The 18684-nt window shown below is 55.0% G+C and overlaps 1 protein-coding gene across 8 annotated transcripts in view; it reads left to right on the forward strand.

The window, feature by feature from the left end:
• Positions 1–1741: 1741 nt before the first annotated feature.
• The window catches only part of MAPK8IP3 (mitogen-activated protein kinase 8 interacting protein 3), a 46935-nt gene continuing 29992 nt past the window's right edge, over positions 1742–18684 (forward strand). For all 8 annotated transcript variants that reach the window (XM_057315522.1, XM_057315520.1, XM_057315521.1 and 5 more), the window contains exons 1-4: positions 1742–2276; positions 15085–15205; positions 17267–17337; positions 17614–17705. In XM_057315522.1, coding sequence (XP_057171505.1) covers positions 1959–2276; positions 15085–15205; positions 17267–17337; positions 17614–17705 — 602 coding nt within the window. In that variant the 5' untranslated portion in view covers positions 1742–1958. The remainder of the gene's footprint in view (positions 2277–15084; positions 15206–17266; positions 17338–17613; positions 17706–18684) is intronic.

Here is an 18684-nt window from a genome sequence, read left to right on the forward strand (position 1 = left end):
TGTATTGTTAGCTTCAGGTGTACAGTATGGGAGTCAACATTTCCATACGTTACCCAGAGCTCATCGCAGCAAGTGCGCTCCTGGAACTCGCCATCCACTTACAGAGCCAGGCTCAAGTGGAACATTTGAAACCTGTGTTCTCGTTTTGTATTTTAGGGTCCTGTAGTGAGAAAAAAATGTGTATCTCCAAAAACCTGGAAGCAAGTCTGGTTTTAAAGCAGTCTCCAGCTCAGGTGGGCTGAGTGCTCAAGCGTGCTAGCTGCAGCCTTCAGTTAGCATCAGGAGTTGTCTAGCGTACCAACATGTTAAAACTTTGTTTCGTTTTAGCCAATTCCAAGTAACTGTGCCCGATTATGTTAGTAATAAAAACCAATGAGGTTGGAGGCGAAGTCAGTTTTCCTCTCACAGTGGGGGCTGCGTGACTATAGTTGGCACTTAAGGGATTCAAAGGGGTCATGTTTCTGAAAAAAGGCCTAAGGCATGTCTTAAACATTACCCCAAAGCACTCAAGCTTTCTTTGTAACTCACCGGAAAAAATTTAACATGCCTGTTTGTCCTAGCTAACCATCTTGAGAATAAACCTAATAATTCTATATTGTATGCTTAGTATTGACTAAAGCTAGGCTAAGTCCCTTTCACGGATTAGTTTATTAATGTTCATAACTTTCCCAGGAGCTTGGTAATATTTTTAGGCTGTTTGGAAATGAAATTTGGTATGATTGAGTCACTTAGCTAGCGTCAAAATCCAGATCATCTGAATCTGAGATGGAAGCTTGGTTTGTCTCTTAACTGAGCGGGTGTGCAACCACCCATAGAGCAAATTAGGTCACCAGGATAGCGTTTGTGTCATAGTGTTTAGGGCATCATCTGCAGGAGCGTTCATTGATTTGGTGCAATCAAGGTTAGGATGAACTGACCTTGAAGCATTTCATTAGGTAGAAACCCGGGGTAACAGCATCTCTCTTGGCATTAAGCTAGGACAGGCCTGTGTTTGTTTTAAATCCGAATTAGCACTACCGGGGTGGCCCCAGCCTGAAAGTGTAAGTTGTGGGTTGATGGTGTCCTATAATGCTGATGAAAGAAAATGCAAATCCGTCCGGAGCAACTCGAAATGCAGGCTTCGAAGGATTCCCACCAAGTTCCAAAGGATCCTAGTAGGAAGGGCAGGGCGGCTCAGCCGCACCGGGAGTCAGCCGCCACAACAGACGGCACAATCAGAGCCGCACAGGCTTACACGGCGTGACTACGAGATTCAGAATAAAGCTTGCTAAGGAGATTTCGCAGAAGTGGCTGAAAGGGGTCGATACCGTGCCTATCAAGACGCAGGCCGTAGATCAAGCAGATCACAAATGTAAAATACAGCCACTGAAGTGGACACTCCGCAGCGGCCTGGGTGACCGGCTCCCGCTCGGACTGGGGGCGAGATGGGCGGCTGCCCTTCACCCGGACCCCCGGGGCGGGGGGGGGGCGAGTGCGTGGCGGCCGCGCTCCCACGCCCCTGGGGCACACGCCGGGTCACCCGACAGGGCCGGAGTCATGGGAACTGTGGGAACCGCGGAAGAGGACGGGCGCCCGCGGGCACCGCCGGACAGGAGCCGGACCGGAAGTCCTCCGGCCCCGCTCGGCCGGGCTTCCGTCCCGGGGGCGACCTACGTCTACGTCACGGGCCTCGCGACCCCTAGCGGCGCGGCGGCGTGGGGCTCGGGCGGGACTTCCGGGCAGCAGGACTTCCGGCCGCTGACTGACGGGCGCAGCCTCGCCGGCGGCGGCAGCAGCAGCAGTAGCAGCAGCAGCATCAGCAGCAGCATCAGCGGCGGCGGCGCCTGAGCCCTGAGGCGACAGCGGCTGCGGCGGCGGCGCGGCGGAGGCGACGGGCCGCGGCCTGCGGACTACGGGCGGCCGGGGCGGGCGGGCGCGCCGGCGGACAGCGGGCCGCGCTGGCGGCGGCGGTGGCCGCGATGATGGAGATCCAGATGGACGAGGGCGGCGGCGTGGTGGTGTACCAGGACGACTACTGCTCCGGCTCGGTGATGTCGGAGCGGGTGTCGGGCCTGGCGGGCTCCATCTACCGCGAGTTCGAGCGCCTCATCCACTGCTACGACGAGGAGGTGGTCAAGGAGCTCATGCCGCTCGTGGTCAACGTGCTGGAGAACCTGGACTCGGTGCTCAGCGAGAACCAGGAGCACGAGGTGGAGCTGGAGCTGCTGCGCGAGGACAACGAGCAGCTGCTCACCCAGTACGAGCGGGAGAAGGCGCTGCGCAAGCAGGCCGAGGAGGTGCGTGGGCCGGGCCGGCCGCCCCGAGACCCTCCCCGCCCCGCCCCGCCCCACCCCGCCCTGCCCCGCCCCGGCAGCCGCACCCGGGGCCCTCGGAGCTCCCGACCGCCCCCCAACTGCTCCGGCCCCGGAGCCCCCGACCGCCCCCCCCCACGCTTCGGCCCCGGAGCCCCCGACCGACGCCCTCCCTGCTCCGCCCCGGAATTCTCTGCCTCTCCCCCTGCTCCACCCCGCAGCCCCCGGCAGCACAGGAGCCTGCAGCCTCAGCGGCCCGAACCTCAGACCAGGCCTCCCTTCCTCCCCGATACCCACCCCTCCTTCCAGACGTCCGTTCTTCCGTGTGTGTGTGTGTGTGTGTGTGTGTGTGTGTGTGTGTTAGCAAACCCGCTTCCTAGATGGACCCCCATTACTGTCTTTGGCTGGTGCAATTCTAAATCCAGCTAGAAAAAGGGATATCTGATCTTCTTATGGTTCTGCGGCTGGAAGCGGTGTGTTGTCACAAGACCTTTCCCTTGTCCCTGGTCCAGTGTTTCCGAGGTCTGGGCCATTGATGAGTTTGGCGACTGATGTAAACACCTAGGGGAGAGAGCCACCCACGGTGGGGTTGCTGGTCTGGCACCAGGGGGAAGACTCCAGGTTTCCGGAGGTGATGTCTTTGCCCTGTCGTCCCCTCAGTTGAGAAGATTGTTAGCTTACGTGGGAAAGGCTGACAAATTCCACTCTGGCTTCTGAGAAATTACAAATGGAAATTTGAAATATTTGGTGGCGTTCTAGGATGTCTCCATAACCTGGAAACCACTTCTTCACGAACCAATTCAAAGAACCATGCATTGTAGGAAATACTGCTTGCCTTCATTCATTCACCATCAAATATTTTAGCTCCCAGGGTGTGCCAGACCCAAGGATGCAGGGGATGTGGGCTCCCATCCCTGCTTTACTCCTCTGACCTTGTCTACATTGCCTGCCTACTCTGGATTTGGATTTTCCATCAAATGAATCAGTTGCCCTAGGTGATTTCTAAGCTCTGACGGTCTGTTATTCTAGGCGTTAGGTGGTATTCCCTGGTTCATGAATACAGAGTTTCTTATTCAAAGAGACACGTTTCTTTTCAATTAATTAGGCTTCACACGTTTTTGACTGTAGTATTGAAATAGAAGATTGTTTCAGTATTTGGGCTTTTTCGTAAATCAGAGTGGTTTATGTCCTGGTTTGGTTAAAGCATGTTTACAAAAACTTAAAGTGCCGTAGATCATTCCTGCTTTGGTAGCTATTCTGCTTTTGGATTTCATACGTCTGTCAAGAGGCTGTTTTTTATTGATGGGGATGTCAAGCTATGAGCTGGTTTAAAGCTCTCCACTTAAGGGGATGCAAGAGCTTGTAGGATTTTAGGGTTCAGAGTGGCCCTAGGTGTTTACTGGGGAAGGAAGTGGACCTGAGAAGTGGGGGGGCAGGTGGTTGCTGGACCAAGGTCACATGCCCTAGAAGAGCCACGCTGCACCCGGTCTTCCCTGACTCTTAGCCCGGGCTCGTCTTTCTGTATTATGCTGTTGTGGAAGGTCAGAGAGCTGCACGCCCAGAACACTGGAGTGCTGGGGCTCCCCCCACCCGGCCATGGGCCTGGGGCTGGCTCCCTAGTGCTGGGCAGTGCCCTCCACTTCCCTGATTCCTCTCTGCAGCCATGTAATGTCTAACTGGTGATGTTTTGAGTAAGTTTGTTTTCTTTCTTCTTGTACCTCTGTGGTCAGCACTGTGGATGAGAAGATACTGAAGGGGGAAGAGCAAGATGGACAGCCTTAAGGCTACGAATCATAACCATCTAGCTTAAAAATGAGCTCAGGATGCGTAAGGTCTCTGCTCTGCTCTGTGCAGTTCAAGTTCAACCACGAGTGACTGTTTCTGGCCTCCCGCTCGCCCTCCCCTGGACTAAGCCAGAGGGTGTACGTGTGGTTTGCAGGACATTGTCTTTGAGGCCGAGACCCAGTGTTGCCCGGTTGTGAAGAGAAGCTGCACAGAGCTTCCTGAGCAGAGAGCCGCGAAGCAAACAAACGCTTGGCTATCCGGCACAGGGCTGTGGTTAGATGCTAATAGGACGCCCTTGCAAAGCCCTCAGGTGATGTTACAACTAAGGAAAAGGGCCAAATACTGTAAGCGTTTGGCATTGTATGGCGTTCTTTAAATCCAACCGACAGTCATTTCCAGTTCTGTGGAAAAGACCAGTTCTTTTTGTAGGCAGGGAATTGAGATCACAGATGTGTGTCTGATGATACGGAAGCTGGAACGTCACAGGCTGAGGCACGCTGGTGTAGCTGCTGCGTCCCTGGCCACTCTGCTTGAGAAGGGCTTAGTCAGAGCTGGGTAACTCAAGCCGCCCGCAACCTTCCAAGCAGGCAGAATCTCCAGGTTTTGCTTAAAAAGCCTTGAGCAGAGCAAATACCTCTGTCCCACTTACTGCCCATGATAACAGCAATAACAGATTGCGAGTGTGTTCAGTTTGGGGATGGCTCATTTGACGGGAGCCATGGTAGCTAGACATAGTGGGGTCCAGGGAGCGGGGCTGAGTCCCAGAGTCCACAGACGCAGGCCTGAGCGCCAGCCCTGCCCTTGGGAGCTGCGCTCCCATCGACCAGTCTGCCCCTCTCCGGCCGCAGTGGCCACCTCCGTAAAGCCAGTGGGTTGCCAGCCGTGAAGCTGCTTTCATATCAGGTGCCAAGTCCCGTCGTTGGCTGTTGTTTTCCTGAAGACTTGCGGACAAGCGGGTTTAGTTGTGTCGGGGGAGAGCACCTCGATGGATTTGCAGATGGCAAGCGCGGGCATCTCGGTCTCTGATAGTGTGGGTTTTGCCCTTGTAACTGACATCGCTGAGTCCTGCTCAAGCTTGCAGAGCTGGCTTCTACAATTTCTACAGAGACCTTAAAAATGCTGAATCTTTATCCGATTTCCCACCATTACGAAAGGTTGGAAATGGGCAGTCGAGTGGGAGGACCGGAGCGCGAGGAGATGTCCACCAGGTGTGACCCTGTGGGAGGAGCAGGCGGAGGGCTCCCCAGGCAGCATGAGAGCACTCTTCCTTGCAGAGGTCAGGCACGTAGTGCATAGGAGGAAAAGTCGTGTCTGAGACAAGGTGTGAGCGCGGTAGCCATTGCATCGAAATCGTCTCAGCCCTAAAGAAAGTACTAGTGATGCCCTGAACTCCTGCAAGGCAATCCAGTGTACGTGGGTATTTGCTGAGGCCACGGCATCCGCTGCTACGTAAGGGAGGTGCCCAACGGGAGGAAAGTTTTCCCCTAAGCTGTTTCTGGTTATGTAAAAGTAATTTAGTTCGAGGGAGAACGTTTGGATAGGATTAAGCTGGAGAGCAGGAAAGCCCTAATACTCCTCTGTAGTGATGACCGAGCTGCCTTTTCTCACAAGTGAATTGATACACTGAAGCTGAGGTTTTCTTCTGGTTTCCCACACTACAAACAGAAAATTCACCACCACTTGGACAAGGCATGGGATTTCTCGTCTTGCCATACTATAATATTAAAAGCAGTTTTTAAAATTAAAAAAATTTTTTAGACAAAGCCGTTAAGATTAAGTGGCCAGCACTGCCTTTCCTGATTGCCTTTAAAGATCATCCCATGATAGCTGTACCAAGTCGCCAGGAACACAACCAGATCTCCCTTAAAAATGGAGACAAAGAGAGGCGCTTCCCAGCCAGAGCGGACATGTTGGGCAGGGCGCACAGCCCTGGCCCCTGCCTGTGCTCCCGGCCCCTGCCTGTCCTCCCGCCGCAGGAGCTCTCCAGGCCTGCTGGCCACAGCTGGGCAGCAGGGTCAAGACTGCTATGAGTTACTTCTTCCCCAAACGAAGACTTCTAAATTACAATTAATATTTGGGTTTTGTGGGTTATTTTATTTTATTATTATTATTTCTTTTAAGTATTTATTTGAGAGAGAGAGAGCACTAGAGAGAGCGAGTGAACGCGGGTAGAGGGAGAAGGGGAAGCTGGCTCCCCGCTGAGCAGGGAGCCCAATGCGGGACTCGATCCCAGGACCCTGAGATCGTGACCTGAGGCACAGGCAGACACTTCACTGACTGAGCCACCAGGCGTCCCTATTTTATTGTTTTTTAAAAAGATTTTATTTATTTTTTTAGAGAGAGAAGGAGCAGAGGGAGAGGGAGAGAGAATCGCACGCAGACTCTGCGCTGAGTTCAGAGCCCAACTCAGAGCTCTGTCCCATGACCCTGAGATCATGACCTGAGCCTAAAGTAAGAGTTGGACGCTTAACCAACTGTACCAACCAGGTGCCCCAACGAGGAGCTCAAACTCACGACCCTGAGATCAAGAGTTGCACTCCTCCTACTGAGCCAGCCAGGTGCCCCACTGGGTTTTTTATTTTTAAGTTTTCTAAAACTTCCTGTTTTAGATTCATTTCTAGAAGATGTGGAAATCACACCCCGCGCCCAGATTCCCAAGTGGGAACATTTTCCTGCATTGCTCTTTCTTCTGTCCCTCCATCCGTCCCACTCACTCTGCCATGACCTCCAGGTCCCCCATGCTTGTCCCCATAGCCTCCTCTCTTCTGGATTGGGTCCTCGATTTCAGCTTTTTGCAACTGTGACGATTGTGACATCACAGGCCCCTTGTTTTGCAGGACGCCTGTCAGTTTGGCTTTTGTGGGTTCAGGGCAGGCATCCACATCAGGAAGCCCCCAGAGGCGATGTCACGTGCTTCCCTGAGTCTCTGAAACCCTTGCTGTGTGCAGGACGGGTTATCAGGGACAAGATCCACGTGTGCAGGACAGGGTCCGTCTCTCGGGCCCCATTCGTCACAATGGTTGCAGGATGGCCTGTTACTAAAGCAGACAACCAGGGGCACTGCCAGCAGCCCAGACAGCGTGCCTTTTCAGGCATATGATTCCTGTGCTCTGGGAAGGGTCAGTGCCTTAGCACCCATGTCCCATTGATCACCGAGTCCTGGCCGTTCTTTTGGCCCGACTTTTGGTTTCACGCACCTTTCTTGTCTCCTTTGCCACCATCCTGGTTCCATTCGTCGCCGTCGCACTGACCTCCCAGCCCCTCTCCCTGTCCCAACCCTTCCTCAGCCAGAGGGAACTTCTGCAAAGGCGAGTCCCATCTCCCCCTCCCCTGTGTCCTCATTCTCCAGGGTGGTCTGGGTGCCAGGCTCGGCTGTAGGCTTTAGGGATTGTGTCTGGTGGCAGGCACCCGGTGGGGAGGTGCTGGGGGAGACGGTACTAGACATCCGTGTGCTGATGAGGTGGGGGCGTGGGATGTGCAGTGACGGGTAGGGGCAGGATGACTCTGGATAGACAGGGAGAGGATCCCCTCCTGCTGGAGCCCTGCCAGGCCTGGCCGCGCCCTAATGAGGTCGTCAGGCTCACCTCCCTCTGGGACCTGCTCTCTGCGTTGCTGGTCTTCTCCCGCCACCCCCCTGCGTGTGGTTCCAGTTCCTGGGCTCCCCTGCCTCCCTGGCATCTGGCACGAGGGCTGTGTGGAGCACATCCAGATGCTGGGTGTTGGGATGAACGAGGGCCTGACTAGAGGGACGGGTCCCTGTGCCTTGCACCCCAGCACCCTATGGCTGCCTGCTGCCTGATCAAGGGGGCAGCGCCCTTCCAGCTCTTTCCACCCCAAGACTAGTTCCTTTCCCCCTGCCGGCACACCTCAAAGAGATGCTGGCCACCTGTGCGTGTGGAGGAGGGCGGTGGCTTTCTGCTGCCTCGGTGCACACCACACCCAGCCGTCTGTCCGGTTCCCGAAGGGCAGGGCTCTGAGGTTGTGTGTGTGGAGCTGTGGTCTGCGAGGATGGAAGCTTCTAGTTGGTGCTGTCTGGTTCAGTGGCCGATGACCACATGGGGCCACTGGCACTTCATGAATGGCTCACACAACAGAGGACAGAGTTCTTATTTTACACCATTTTAAGGAGTTTGAACAGCCACACGTGACTAGGTCCCCTCTCCCCCGCACAGGCAGCCCCGCCCCAGGCCCAGAGCACAGGCGCCTTCAGCTTTCCAGGGAGGGCGGGGGGACAGAGGGAGACGCTGTTCAGTGAGCACGTTCCAGGAGGAGGAGAGCTCCCACAGCAGTAGGTTTGGATACAGGAGACCAGACAGAAGAAAATAGTGTGAGATAAACAGCAACAAAGCAGGAGTACCGGCTGTTTAGGACAGAACGGGGAGGTGATGAAATTCTCGAAAGGCTGCGAAGAATCTGGCGAGAAGTCCCCAGCACCTAGAAACTGGCTGGCGTCGCGGCCCACGGCGAGATCTTTGACCCTGGGCTGCACCTCCTCTTCTGTTTTTCTTTCTTTCTAACAACTGTATTGACGTGAATACCCTGAACTATACATATTTGTGCAGTTTGGTGAGTCTCGACATGTCTACACCCAGAAACCTGCCCAGAGTGGCCACCATCCCTGAAGTCTCCTGCCCCTCGGTGACCTGTCCCTCTTCCCCATCCCCACTGGTCTGCTTCCCATCACTGTAGAGTCCTGCCTGTTCTCCAGAATTTCATATAAACAGAACCATGCAGGTGTTTTCTCTTTTTCTGTCTGGCTTCTCTCAGTCAGCGTAATGATGTTGAGGTTCTTCCGGGTCGTTGTGAATGTTGTCCTTTGCCCTCCCTGTGGCGCTGAGCCCTCTGCTCGTGTGTCCCTCTCCTGTGGGTGCAACAGGAGGTGCGCTTCTCCGAACCCGGCTCTGGTGCAGCTGCGCGTGGGGGTTCCCGGGGAGAGAAGGCCCAGGAGAGGTCAGGAGCAGTGGGTGGCCGGTGCTAGGACCAGCCAGGCCCAAGAAAGCACCCCAGTCACCAGGGCAGGGAAGTCCACCCCAGGGAAGTGAGCTATTGGCGGCCACGTACTCATCACCTGTTACGCGCAGGAGATTTGGGGAATGCCAGGCTAAGCTGGGGACGGGTCCTTGTCGCAGGGGCTGCACCTCACGCACTGGGGTTTGAGCAGCAAAGGTTGAGACGTTTAGATTCCGACCGTGCGCAGCGACAGAGTCAAAGTGACGCCTCTCAGGAGAGTCTCTGTGAGCCCCCCCGCCCCGTGCGCACTCCCTGGGTGCCCTACCCCTTCGTGGGCTCTTCTCCCCGAGCCTTCCCACACCCGCCTCTCGCCCCTGTGGAAGCCCATGGATGCTTTGCTCACGCACGTGGCTTGGGGCCCGTGGCTCGGGGCCCATGTCGTGTCTGCAGTGTTCATTTCTGGACAGCAAGACCCTGCGTCCACAGAAGGGCCAAGGCCAGTGCCCTGGGCCCACGTGCTGTTAAACCGAGCAGCAGCCTGGCAGAAGCGGAGCGGGTGAGCATGTTTAAGAAGCCCGGGTGCACTGCTGAGAATGTTCTGGACAGTACGGTGTCCTGGAGGTTCATTTCTCCCAGGGCGGGGCACTCAGGCTTTTAGTTTTATCCTCCTTTCCCTTCTGTCCCACGTTACCAACCACACGTGTATTTTATATGTCTCATATATATTTTTATATAGTCTGTATTTTAATATATAAAATGTATATTAATATTTAATACGTACACATAGCCATAAAATGTTTTTGGACACACACATACAGATTTTTCGTGTCTGTCTTGCCAACCCTTGGAAATGAGTGTGAATGAACCAGTGCCGTTCGTTGGGATCCCATTCAGGTGCATGCTGCACCAGCAGTCCTTTTAACATGAACGTGAGGACCCTTTGCTTTTCTTTATGAATCCAGCCCGATTCTTGGATTCCTGCACGGTGGTGGCATGATCTCTCAGACGTGTGCTAGAATACAGATGTGCATCCCTCCCCCAGGGCGCCCCCAGCGGGCCATCTCGCTGCGTCTTGCTCCACTCCCCTGCCTACCCTGCATTTCACGTCTCCGTGCTGACCCTGCTGTGGAAAATGGAGAGAAAGCTGTAAAGGAACATCTGTGGTTTGAGGTCTCAGAGGTTCATCGCCCCCCCCCCCCGCCCCCAGGAGCACCCAGTAAATACTTGATCACTATCAATGCTGTACAAGGGAGTCACCTGGAGAAGGGAGCCTCCCCCACGCACGGAATCCTGAGCCCCACACCCTGTGTTTACCGCTCTGCCTGCCTAGAATAAAAGTCCAAAAAAGAGCACTTTTCTTCTGGAAATCCACTCTATCCCCTCACTGCCCCCAGAAGGAATTGATAGGAGAAAACAAGATCTCTGGTTTCCGTTGGGTTCGTTTCTAACAAACCAGCCAGAGCTGAATTATTTCCTATGTGTGACCCTGACCTAAAGGATGCAGACAAGGGGAGACTTAGACTCAATATGCTAATTTACTTTGCCATTAAAATAACCCTGGGTTATGGAAGTTGCCAGAGTGAGTGATTACATTGTAAAAGAGTGTTTACCTGATAATCTCTCTTGCATTCTGGGAATTGGGGATACTGACTTCTGCTGTGGCTTTAATTTTATATTTGCCCTGAAAAGTCAGTTTACTTCTTAACTTTGCTTTTATGGACAAGTCCGGAGGAATGACCTTGTTCCCTGGAACACTGAGAAAGGCCTCCTCTGGCTCCCGGTTTGGAAGACCCCGCACTCGGGTTGTTTCAAGATGTATCTTGAGATTCACCTGAAAGCAAATTCTAAAAACCAAAGTTGAGTTTCAGTTTAAAACTCAGCACTTTGGGGGCGCCTGGGTGGCACAGTCGTTAAGCGTCTGCCTTCGGCTCAGGCTGTGATCCCGGAGTCCTGGGATTGAGCCCCGCATCGGGTTCCATGCTCCGCTGGGAGCCTGCTTCTCCCTCTCCCACTCCCCCTGCTTGTGTTCCCTCTCTCGCTGTCTCTCTCTCTCTGTCAAATAAATAAAATCTGTAAAAAATAAAATAAAACCCAGGACTTTGTTAGTGGGAGGAGGGGGAAGTATCCTTAAAAACAAATCTAAAAAGGGAATCGTGTGGCATATTGGTATTTAGACGTGAGAATTAGGTGTTCGATGCGAAGGATAAGGTACATTTCCCTTTATCGTGGGATGGCTAGTCCTTGCTCTTCCGGCCGCTCGGAAGGTTGGCTGTAAGAGTGAGCGTGAACGTCTGTGGGTTATCATGTGCCTCGTGACATTTTGATCAGACTTGGTGAGACAGATGATAATTTCGAATTCAAACCCGTAGTGCAAACCGCAAGCATGTGTACGAAGTTTTCGCCATGGTTGCGCCTTCCAGAGAGCTCGGAATTGAGGTACCGCCGCGTGCACAGGGCACTTCACCTAGAGGAGATTTTCATTTTTGAGCAATCCAGTACCAGGCAGACCCACTCAACCCAAATGCTCACCGTCAACTTTTTGTTCTTCTCACTTCCAGGCCTGTTTTGTTACAGTGAGGTTTTACTTTAGAAAATTTTGGAAGACTTTCTTTATAGACTAAGTCTCCACCCTACCCTGAAACGTCTTTATTCTCTTAAATCTTAAGTAAATGTTGTGCAAATAAAAGTATTTTCTGTCTTTTTGCAACCATCTATTGAACTGTCGTGACTCGCGCTAAGCCAGGTGGGACAGTGCCCTGCTGCCAGCCCGTCCTCCCGCCCGGCACTCCCCTGTGCAGGATAGGAGCTGGACTTTGCTGCCTGCTCTCTTCACTCCTGAGCTCACTGCCAGCTGGGGGGGCCCTGCTGTCTCCCCCACTCGTCGAGATGACGTGTCCTCTCCCCAAGTGCAGCCCTGAGCACTGCCCCCTAAGAAACGAAGATTCAGTTTCTTTAGTCTTGGCCAGGCACTGTTCCTTCACATTATTTATTCCCTGTAATATTTGAAGAAGGTTTCCTTGCATATTCCATTTCGGTTAAATGGCTGTCTTGTGTTTTTTGTCAACTGAAATCACTTGAATGACCTTGAAATAATTTCTTCAAGAGGGGAAGAAAAAGGAGGATTTCTTGGGAGGTGTAGACTGCCATGTTGTCTTTGTAATGTTTTCACAGACTCGGAGGCCTTCAGCCACCCCACCCCCCGCCCCAATCAGATCTGTCCGAGAGGATGCCCGCATCTGGGAGACCAGGGACAGGCTCCCCACTGCACGCGCTGCGGTCCAGAAGCCAGTGGTCTCGCCTCGTTCAGGCGCCTCTGGGAGCTGCGCAGGGAGGGCGAGGGTCCGAGGCTGGGGTCCTCAAGTCTGCTGCTGGTCCCTCGTGGGTTTCTTGGGGCTCTCTGTTCACCTGGGGAGCTGCTCCCACCAGAGCACCCACACCCTTTTGTGCAGGGGTGCCGAGAGGGTGGAAGGGCACCATTTACGAAGGACTGAGCGGTTCCCGCCCTGTGGGGCCATACCTTTGGCACCAGGGTTCCACATGACCTGAGAACCACAGACGTCCTGTGGACGCGCTGTGGGACCTATCTCCCTGCCACCGGCCGCGCCCTTCACCTTTGGCCTTGAGGGTGCCGTATAAATAGGTTCACTTAGCTGCTTTCTGTCTTGGTTAATGTCTCTGTATGTCCTGACGCTGAAAGCCTTGAAATATCAAGGTCAGAGGATTTCTGCCTGTGACCTGGTTTGGACCTGGCTTCGTCAAGAATCGGTAGGCGGTGGTTTGGGGGCATGACATTGCGTTCCACCACTGTCACTCAGGTTGGATTTTAAATGATTGCCTGTCAGGATAGATTTAAGAAAGTCTGTCTTGACCTTCGTAAGAATCTGGAAGTGGGCTTTCTGACACCGTCGGTAGTTTGGAAATCTGTCAGCTGACTTCCACATCTCAAGTGCAGGTGATGCGTGAGGAAACACAGAGGGGACAGTTGTCCCTGAAATGACTCCTTTCCTTTGTGTGACGACGCAGGGGTGCAGACCGCGGGTCAGGACCCCTTCCTGAGGCCAGCAGAGCCGGTGCTTCTGGACAGGCAAACTGCTTATGCAAAACTAAACATATGAGTGACTCCAGATTGTTCTCAAGTTAGTCTAGAAGGATAAGCAAGTGGGAATAACCAAGAAAATGTTGACAAGGGAACTTGAAAGGATGCCTATGTGTCCAATATTAAGGGATATGGAACACCGCACGTTCAGAGAAACCTCTGAACTGGGGCACAAACAGACCGAAGTCTGTTAGGATTGAGCACGTGAGAAAGGTGGCCTTTCCGAGCAATGAGGAAAGGAGGAATGGTGAAGTACGCTCATGTGTCCTGGGGAGGCACCTGCCACATGTCCGACGGGCTGCAGGGCCGCAGTGGAGGGCCTCACCGATCATGAGGCAGGGCGTGGGACAAGGACAGAGTGAGCTGTTTGGGACCATATGTATCATAGTCTCCAGGGAACTGAAACAGGGCGGTTACGGCGGGCCGCGTCCCTCCCGTCGGGCCGGCAGCACTGCTGTCAAGCTGTGTGCCGAGGCCTGCGGTCCCTGGGAGAGGCTCCTGCCCCAGCCTGCGGTGACTGAGCTGGGAGGCCCCTCCGAGGGGTTGTCAGCCATGCAGGGGCCCAGGACCGTGGTCTCCCGTCGCAGGAAGCCATTGGGCATTTCCACAGGCCGCGACCCTAATAAGGGGCGTTTGGGCAGCTTGAATGTCCAACGGCAGGTAGTTGATGGAGTAAAGTCTGCTGTGCGCACGCGCCCCCCACAGCGGAGTGGGCCAGTGTGTTTCTTGATGCAGAAAGACGCTCCAGTTTATGCGGCTGAAGATACCAGCTCCCAAAATTCTGTGTCAGGAGATAGCGCACCTGCCCTGTACGCTCGTGTGCGCATCTGGAAGGCCATCACCTAATTTTAACCGACTCTGGGTGGTACAGTTACGGTTTTTTAAAAACATTCTTCCTCTTCCTTCATCCTCTCGCCTGATGTTCCCACAGAAGCACATGGTGCACATCGTCTGGGTAGTTTTTTAAGTAACAGGAACTAAAATGACCCCAATGAAAACATACCCTTACCAGCCGTTCCAGAACCTTTGTTTCTTCTTCAGGCGCGGGCTGTGTCCAGGTGAGTCAAACTGCGTGCTGGGATTTCTGTGCGTTTTCCCAGCGGCCAAGGGCGGTGGCGCTGCTGTTGGCCAAGCGCAGCTCCCCAGGCACCCTTCCCCGCCCCCACCCCTCCAGCTCTGCACAGGGCAGCACTGAGGTGTCAGCAGCTCCCCCTCAGGGCTGTCGTGGGAATTACAGCTGGTGGCGTCAGCATGGGGACCCCCCACCCCACGCCCCCCCCCCGCGACCCCGGGGCCCCCACCGGTGCCCATTCCTCCCCTCTGCCACAGGCCTGCACCCATTCCTGGCTTTCAGTGTGAAGCCAGGGGCCCTCCCGAGATCTTTTAAGAGTTGTCTTTTTTTGTTTTTATTCTTTGACAAACTTCTTTCTTTTCATTTGGTTTGATGATACTTTTGCTCAGACACTTACGTGTAAGGGAAAGACTCCAGAGAACAAGCCCCGTTGCTGGTTATTCCAGTAGCGATGGTTCCTGAACTGAGAAGTCACTGAATACAGATCAGGAGCAAAGTAGACTTGACCTCATTTAGGTGTTTAGTGTTGGGAAGAGTAACGTTAACTCTGTTGGAAAAGGACCAGCGGCGTGATTTGTGGGGCCCGCTGTGGAAATGTAGATGTGGGGTCCCTTGTTCAAAAATTATTAAGTCTTTCAAGATGGTGATATCAGATCATTAAAAGAAGCACGAGCTTTCTACATTGGGGCCCCGCGTGACTCTCTGGATAGCTGGCTAGAAGGTTCTAGAGTTAAACTCATCTGGCCCCTGCTTCTGGACGATGCGTGTCAGGGTTTGTCCGCAGAGAATGGCAGGCGTTATGACGCCAGGAGCCCGTGACTCTCGGTCCTGGAAGCCCCGTGACCCATCCCCGGTTCACGACACCTGCCCTTTCCTCCTCCCGTGTACAGAAATTCATCGAGTTTGAAGATGCCTTGGAACAAGAGAAGAAGGAACTACAAATCCAGGTGGAGCACTGTGAGTTTCAGACCCGCCAGCTGGAGCTGAAGGCCAAGAACTATGCAGATCAGAGTAAGTAGCTGGGGGGGGGGCGGGGGTTGGGGGTTGCATTTGAATGTGTGTGTTGTTCTAAGCCTGGTCCTAGCTGGGGGGGATGTGGAGAGCCTTTGATAGAAAGAGAGAAAAGCCAGCGGCTGCGTTCTTTCACCGTGATTCCCTCAACCACTTGCTTATGCCTTTGCACTGCTACGTGTTCTAATCGGCTTCAAATCCTGTGTGCAAATACATAAATAAATAAGGCCCCTTTGATGAGCAAGGCTCCCGTCTGTCCACCGCCGGGGAGATGCCGCTCTTGGGTGGTCAGAGAGCTTGCTGGCGGGGCCTCGGCAACACCCTGTCCCTTGCAAGGAGAGGCCAAGAAAGTGGTTTTGATGATGATGATTATGAGAACTATTATTCCAGTTTTCACGAGTCTTAAGTTTTACGGCCAAAGTTATCGTGAAACATGGATAGAAGTTTCCACGAGGGGACCTACTGTGCTGTATTCCTGGTGACCCTGGATGGCAGGTCCCTTCATTTCTCCGACTGGGGGGAAATGATCTGATGTGCTGGGTCTGTCCCTATCCCAAACCAAGACTTAAGGGCCTGTGGCTAAGCCAGCACCGCACGGCTGAGTCGGAGACGCACAGGCAGCCACCAGCCCAGCAGCTCATGTACACGTTCAGACACACTGGTGTTTGCCAAATGAAAGCAAACCGGAAGGCCCATTTTAGGCGTGCATAGATAAACCCTTTCGATGAGGGCACGGGGTCCCCATCATTCCTTTTGCCTACAATAGTGTTCAGATATGAAAGCTTTCTGGCTCTTCTTAGAAGGGAAACAATGTAAAGTCCAAGTCACTGGCTGAAGGTCTTCATTTGGTGGCAGCAGGACTGAGGGCCAGAGGAGGGGAGAGCAAGTGTCTGGGCTGCTTCGGCTGGCGGCACACCTGCCCAGCAGGGAGGCCAGGAGGGGTTCTCTCCTCTGCACACACGGGCAGCCCTTCCCAAGGTCGGGGCAGTCTGGGCAGTCAGACTCTCTGTCCCTGAGGTTGGGCAGCCAGCTCCACCAGCCTCATGAGCCTCTGACCCCCGCTTCCTGCAGATGCCCCTGCTGCTCCCCAGAGTGGGGTCCCCAGAGAGCTGCACAGAGATGCCGACTCTGAGGCCCCTGCTCTGGGTTGGAGACAGCCGCTGCAGATACCACGGGCCAGGAGAGCGTGTGGACCAAGGCGAGATGTGGACTGGTGTCGCCTATGAGATCCGTTTAAAACTGCCCCCAGGAAGCAGGGCGGGTGGGAGGAGGGGGAACAGGGTGGCTCACACACGGAAGGACCGCACCTGTGAGCGCACCTGTGAGTGCCAGGTCCCACAACGGTCACGGACCCTGTCCCACTCTGTGCGTCAGCCTTCTCCACCTGCCGGGGCTACAGGGACACAGTTGAAGTTTGCACCAAGGGCCACAGACAGAAGGCATCCGAGGCCGGCACGCTGACCCTGGTGGTGGGACGCAGGGGCAGGATGCCCGGCAGGCCTCTTGACCAGTCACGTGACTCACCTGCATGTCACAGGTGGAGCACGTGCGGGGCCAGAGGGGGCCCCCCAGGCGTCACCCCTGCCAGCCTGGAGGTGCTGTGACCGTGGTTGGTCTTTCCAGCCCTTGGGAAGGGGTCATTGTTCCGCCCCCACGGCAGGTACTCCTGTGCTCTTTCCCACGTCAGAGGTTCCTCTCATCGGATCTCCCCCTTTTTACGAGCCCCTTGCTCACATCTTATCTCCACCTGACTGCAGGGAACTCCCTGTGTCTCAGGAGCCACGGCCGGCTCAGGCACGGATAGCATCCCCGGGGGGGGGGGGGGTTGCAGTCTTCCTGGTACTCTTTGCGGCGGACTTGAACACCCTCCAGTAACACAGCCAGGATTTGCCTTCTCGTGGCCCCGGGGTTCTCTGCTGGCCGGGCTGGCGGTGCCGCTGGGCTCTGCACGAGGCATCAGTGTGTACTGGAGCCTTCTGCCCACATGCACGGCCCGAGGGGAAGCGAGGAGGCATGGAGAGGTGGGCTGTGCTGCTGACAGGCAGGGGCTGTGTCTTCTAGTTTCCCGGTTGGAGGAGCGAGAGTCGGAGATGAAGAAGGAGTACAACGCTTTGCACCAGCGACACACAGAGGTAGGTGCCCAGCCTCGACCTGCGCACGAGGACGTGGCCATAGCCTGGCAGCCATGCTGTGTGTGGCTGCTGGCCTTGGCTGGCTTTTCTGGCGTTTTCTTTCTGGTTTCTACTGCCCCAACCAGAAAGCTGTCAGTGGTGCGCTGGTCAGACTCCACTCCACGAATGTGGTTTTATTTCTGTGAGAGCACTGTGGGCCTGGAAACGCCACGGGCTGGAGGGGAGGGAGGCCTGGGTCAGCAGGAATGACTCACACAGCAGTTTCGTCCTTTGCAGATGATCCAGACCTACGTGGAACATATTGAGAGGTCCAAGATGCAGCAAGTTGGGGGAAACAGCCAAACCGAGGGCAGCCTGCCGGGGAGGAGGTAAGGCGGGAAGCTGGAGGCTGCGGCCTGTAGTGGGCCCTCATCCCCGGGGTGCTCCAGGGTGGAGGGCAGCCTTTAGAGAGCTACGTCTGCCCCTGACTCGGGGGAGGGGGTCTGCTCAGAGTGTGTGGCTGAAGCAGGAATGTGTGTGCACATGCGCCAGGCGCCAGAGCGGGCCTTCCGCTGGCTGTGCCGTCACAAAGGCCCTGGGAAGATGGGGTGGCCAGTCGTGTTCATCTCAGATCCTGTGTTTGTGGATTCACCTACTCACTAAAGTTTGCGGCCTCGACATCAACACTCGTGGGGCTTCTGCAGTCATGTGCAGACGGGTGTGGAGACACTTGCGCGTGGCAGCGGGAGGGGCTGCACAGTGTGTGCAGGACACGGGCACTCGGGGGCCCAGCTCCGCCCCCTGTCAGTGGGGCAGCCTCGGGCAGCTCACCAAGCACTTGTGCGCCTCGTTCTCTTCTCTGCAAAATGAAGCAGGTATAAGCCTCTGCAAGACGCGGGACTCAGGGTTCTGATTTCTGTGAGACGTGGATTCCCTGTGTAGGAGCGACGGCTGCACGTCCACTGGCCCAGGTTGTCGGTGACTTTGTGGGCCTTGCGCACCTGGAGTCGGGAGAACTGACTGCGCGGGTGGGGAAGAGGCCAGGCAGCCTGTCGACCCCCACGTGGAGCCCCATTCTCACCCTGGGGCCCTCTGGGGCCCTGGCTTGTCTGAGTCTGGGAGCCTTGCTGCTTTTATCTGCGGGGAGGGGAGCTACCCACACCTTCTGTGCCCTTCGGTCAGGATAAGACTGGACCACAGTCTCCAAGGGACAGACTGTCCATGGTCCTCTCCAGGGTGTTGCCAGCTTGTGGGAGTTGGCCTGTGAGAGACCACGGTCACTGACCTGGGTTTGGGTAGCCGGGAAGGGTACCGACATCCCAAGTCTCTAGGAGGTGAGAGGAGAGGCCAGAGGTGGGGATCCCAGGT

Source organism: Ursus arctos, unplaced genomic scaffold (assembly GCF_023065955.2).
Source record: "Ursus arctos isolate Adak ecotype North America unplaced genomic scaffold, UrsArc2.0 scaffold_2, whole genome shotgun sequence".
Classification (NCBI taxonomy): Eukaryota; Metazoa; Chordata; class Mammalia; order Carnivora; family Ursidae; genus Ursus; species Ursus arctos.